Source organism: Mastomys coucha, unplaced genomic scaffold (assembly GCF_008632895.1).
Source record: "Mastomys coucha isolate ucsf_1 unplaced genomic scaffold, UCSF_Mcou_1 pScaffold3, whole genome shotgun sequence".
In the NCBI taxonomy this organism is placed as follows: Eukaryota; Metazoa; Chordata; class Mammalia; order Rodentia; family Muridae; genus Mastomys; species Mastomys coucha.
Window position 1 is genome coordinate 44166337 of NW_022196909.1, and position 4372 is coordinate 44170708.

A 4372-nucleotide genomic window follows, 5' to 3' on the forward strand; every position below is an offset into this window, starting at 1 on the left:
CTGTGCTCCCTCTGCTTGTGGGTTCTCTGCCCGTGCCCCCTCTGCCCATGCTTCCTCTGCCTGTGTTCCCTCTGCTCGTGCCCCCTCTGCCCATGCTCCCTCTGCCTGTACACCCATACCCTCTGCCTGTGCCCCCTCTGCCTGTGTTCCCTCTGCCTGTACACCCATATCCTCTGCCTGTGCAGCCCCTAGCTATGAGCCCTCTGCCTGGACACCCTTGGCCTGTGGTCTTATAGGCAGAGGTTGTCCTAGAACACAGAACCCCAGGCCCATTTACAGGCTTCTATCCAGTGCTGTAAGAGATCTGTTTTGTTTAGGTAGGGTTGGGTACAGAACCTGGGATGGCAAATATCGATTGCTTATTTACTAAACTCTAGAATCAATCCTAGAAGACAAACCGCCAGGCTCCACCATGAGGGAAAGTCTAGGCTGGGTCAACTGAGGAAGGAAGGCTCAACCTGAATGAATGACTGAGTGACGCCATCCCACGGACAGGGATGGCTCAACCTGAACGAGTGAGTGATGTCATCCCACTGACAGGATAATGGGTGGGTGGGGGAGTGAGTTGAGCACGGGCGGTTGGAGGGACCCACACCTCTGAGCGTGCTTCAGGTACCAACATTCATTTCTCCCAGCTTCCTCACCGTGGATATGAAGAGGCCAGCTGTCTCACACTCTGGCCGCATCACATGGCTTTCCCAACAAGATGGCAGAGTGGGGCATGCACCATCGTCAAATACTCCCAGATAAGCCCTTCCCCCTTTAAGTGGCCTTTGTCGGGCATTTGATCTCAGCCACAGGAACGAGAACTAATAGGGAGCCCAGGTCCCCACACTGCTGAGCCCCAGCCGAGCCCAGGATCTGCGTTTTACTGTTGTTCGACTTTCACTGTGGCTTCTTCAGGTAAGAGCTGGAGGGACTTCCCAACTGGGTGGAAGGATGACATCAAGTGACACCAAGGCTGGGGAGGAGCTCTTAAAAACAAGGACCGCCTCCCCCAATCCCACCCCCAGGCAGGTGACTGGAGTGTGAGTTATGGAGGGTCGTCTTTCCCTAACTCCACTCCAGGTGTACCCCTTCCATACTTTGGGGATTCGTGACTGTCTTTAAATTCTCCTCCGTTGCAGCGGCCTGTGAGTGTGTGAGTTTTATAACAACTAAAATAACACCTTCCTGCTTATTCAACATATAGCACAACATGAATCTTTTTTGAGTCAAATTTGGATTACATCAGGGGTGTGTGTATGTGCATGTGTGTGTGTGTGCGCGCGCGTGTGTGTATGTACAGCACATGTGTGCGTGTGTGTGTGTGTGTGTGTGTGTGTGTGTGTATACAGCACATGTGTGCGTGTGTGTGTGTGTGTGTGTGTGTGTGTGTGTGTGTGTGCATACTTGCTTGCACTTACATGCAAGGGGTAGAAGCCAGGATGTTTGGCAGGATCTGTGCAGAGCCCTAAATCTGGCTTTCAAGTGAGGAAAAAAAAGTCTCTAGATTCTCTCGTAATGTCTTAAAGGTGGGTTTCGTTATTTCTCTGGGCCCAGAACTGGTGCAGATGGATGTCATTTTGAGTCACTTCCGCAGGCACCCCATCCCACTCAGACGACCCACCCGGGGTAGAGAGTCTCGGCGGAGTCACCCGAGCCCCCCTGTGACCCTACAGCTCACATTCCACTTACCAGTCTGCGGCCGCCTCTGCTGTCTTTCTCCCCGTGGCTGCTAGTGCTTTGAGCCTGTGAAACATGAACACGAGACACTCAAGGCCTGCTCACTCGTCTCTTCTTTGGAAGGGGTGAGTCCTGCTAGTGACATAGCTGCTCATTCACACCGTGACCTACCAGGGCCAGGCTCCCCGGACTTCCCAGGAGTGCCCTTTTGCCAAGATCTCCATCTTTCACCCGGTGACTCATGCCACCCTCTAAATCCCATGGCGCTCAAGACTTGACCTCCGCTCTCTCTTGCTTTCCTCTTGCTGCACCCTGCTACCCTGCAGCCAAGCCAAACCAATCCATCTACTTGTGGATGCTCAACTGGTGGAGACAGGCTCCGTTCCTGACTCCAGCCTGTACTTCCCTGACAGATGCAGCCCCACCCGAGTTGCTCAGCAGGAAGCATCCCTTACCCAACCCTGGGCAGGTGTATCCACATCCCTCTCCTGTGTCTCCCTCCACCCCGACCCCAATTGCTCACTGATGCTTTCCTCATGGCTCCCATGTGTCTTATTCATGCTGGGACCTGGGATGTAAATACACTGACTTGAATTTGGCTGAGTTGGGTCAAAGAGACCAGCGTGGGCCACGACAGACCCAGTCACCATTGGCTGATACAGCTGGTCCCCATTGGAACCCAATGTAATGCTGCTCAGTAGTGCTGCTGTTTGGGCGAGGGACAATGGGGATGTAGCTCCCTGGAGAGGCCATGTCAGAGAGGTCATAGACATGAGTCCCTTCTGAGCCCTGCCTGAGAACCTGAAGACACACGGGTGCTTATCGGTTTAACCTAGCAGGCATTTTGAAGGCAAGGCCACGGTATGGCGTGAGCAGTACAGCAGAGTGGGTCTCGGAGGCCTTGGGAGCCAGTTCCTGGCCTACCTAGGCTTGCCACAGGCTACTCTTTAGGTCTTGGTGATCTCATCTGCAGCTGAATAGTGAACGTGTGACCATCGGCTTCCTGGTGGGTTCTGTTCCCCATTTAGTGACCACAAAGCCCTGATATCAGGAGGAGAAGAGACTGGCTTCAATACCATGCTCTCCAGGATAGCCAGGGTCTTGATCTCTCGTGGAAGGACTATTTGGTTCACTCCCAGAGACCCAGGTTCCCTGAAACACACTTCCGAACTTGTGTCTCCGTGGGAGTAAGGCTCTGAGAGGACCACCGCTAAGAAGCAGGTTTACGATGGATGTTCTGACCACGGTCAGCTGTCAGCAGCATCTCTTTCCTCTCTGAGCCCAGGGAGACTTGGATGAGCCCGGTGGTGCTGAGCTGAGCTGTCTCTGGAATTTCTCATGCATTCTAATTTGTCACCAGATATTCCAGATATTTTCCCTAAAAGACATGTGGCTTTCCCTGGGCTGCTTAGAAACTCAAAAGGCAATTCTCTCAGGGGGATCCTACCCTTAGAGCCTCATGTCAGAGTCACATACCTTGAAATGTCATTGTAAGAGTCACCGAGACTGCCCTTACACCCTTCCAAACCCCCCCCCCCCCGAAGAAGGCAGCCAGAGGGCCACATGGCTTCTAATGTGCACATGTCTCTATCAGTTAGGCTCTGGGGCTGTAGCGGCTGTGGTACTCACGCGGTATGTGTGGGGAAGCCCATGGCCAGGAGGGGGTCCAGGAGTGAGGGGGTACTGCGGCCCTTGAGCTTGTTGGAGACCTTGGCATAGAGCTGCGTCTCCCCCGCAGCCATGTCTTCCTGCTCACTGTACAAGAGGCGCCTGCTCACTGCAAGGACTAGATAAAGCGAGAGAGGAGAAGGAGGCAGGCTGAGGCTGTGAAGAAAAACCTCAAGCCTTTTTTTGATCTCTCTGACACAAGCGAATATCCTGTTTGCACAATGTTCGGGGCTTGAATTCTCCTTGCCGGTCCACAGCTGCGGCTTCCAAACCCACCAGATTCCACAGTGGGGTCTGGGCCTGAAGTTCATCATTGGGATCCACTGTGTGCTTGGGAAGCCCTTGGGAGGAGGACTACCTGGGAGTGTGGGGGAGGGAGGAGAAAGAGGAGGGAGCAGAAGTGTGGAACAGGCTTCTCTCGTGGGTTCTGCCAGGCACCCACCCTTGCCACCCTGGACCCTAGCCTCCGTGTCTGCAGACGAAACACCAGTATTCACTCTATACACTGCCCCTGCTTGCTTATAAAAACTCTTTTAAAAAATGACTTAATTGACCTTTTTTTTTTTTTTGAAGTAATAACTTTAAACATTTTGTGCTATGAGGAATTTCCATAAAGTGAGTAGATTCCCTCTCTCTTCCCAGGACCAATAAAATAGTAATGGAAACCCCACAGCATTTAAGTTTTACAGCCACCTTCGTAAAGGGACAGTTAGTTGGCAGTGTCTGGAGCCATTTGCGGTCGTCAAAGCTCTGAGAGGGGTGGCAACCAGTGGAAGCCAACCACAGATGCCACCACAGGACCCAGGACTGTCTGTACAGCAAAGGGCGGTCTTGTCCAACGTCAGCAATGCAGGTTAGGAAAGCCTGTTCCAGAACTTTCCAGACCCTTAGAAGCATCCCTACCCCACCCTGCCTCTCTCTTCCTGTAGATAGTCCCCTCCCCTACAAATCTCTTTTGTGTGTTTATTTCAAGTTTCATGTTGGTACTCTTCTCTCCTCCCCTCCCCTCTCCTCCCCTCCCCTCCCCTCTCCTCCCCTC

General features: G+C 53.0%; 1 protein-coding gene across 3 annotated transcripts in view; it reads right to left on the reverse strand.

The window, feature by feature from the left end:
- Positions 1-3457, reverse strand: part of Ubash3a (ubiquitin associated and SH3 domain containing A) — a 36865-nt gene extending 33408 nt beyond the window's left edge. For all 3 annotated transcript variants that reach the window (XM_031348153.1, XM_031348154.1, XM_031348151.1), the window contains exons 1-2: positions 3295-3457; positions 1678-1731 (exon numbers count right to left, since the gene is read on the reverse strand). In XM_031348153.1, coding sequence (XP_031204013.1) covers positions 1678-1731; positions 3295-3407 — 167 coding nt within the window. In that variant the 5' untranslated portion in view covers positions 3408-3457. The remainder of the gene's footprint in view (positions 1-1677; positions 1732-3294) is intronic.
- Between the last annotated feature and the right edge of the window lie 915 nt (positions 3458-4372).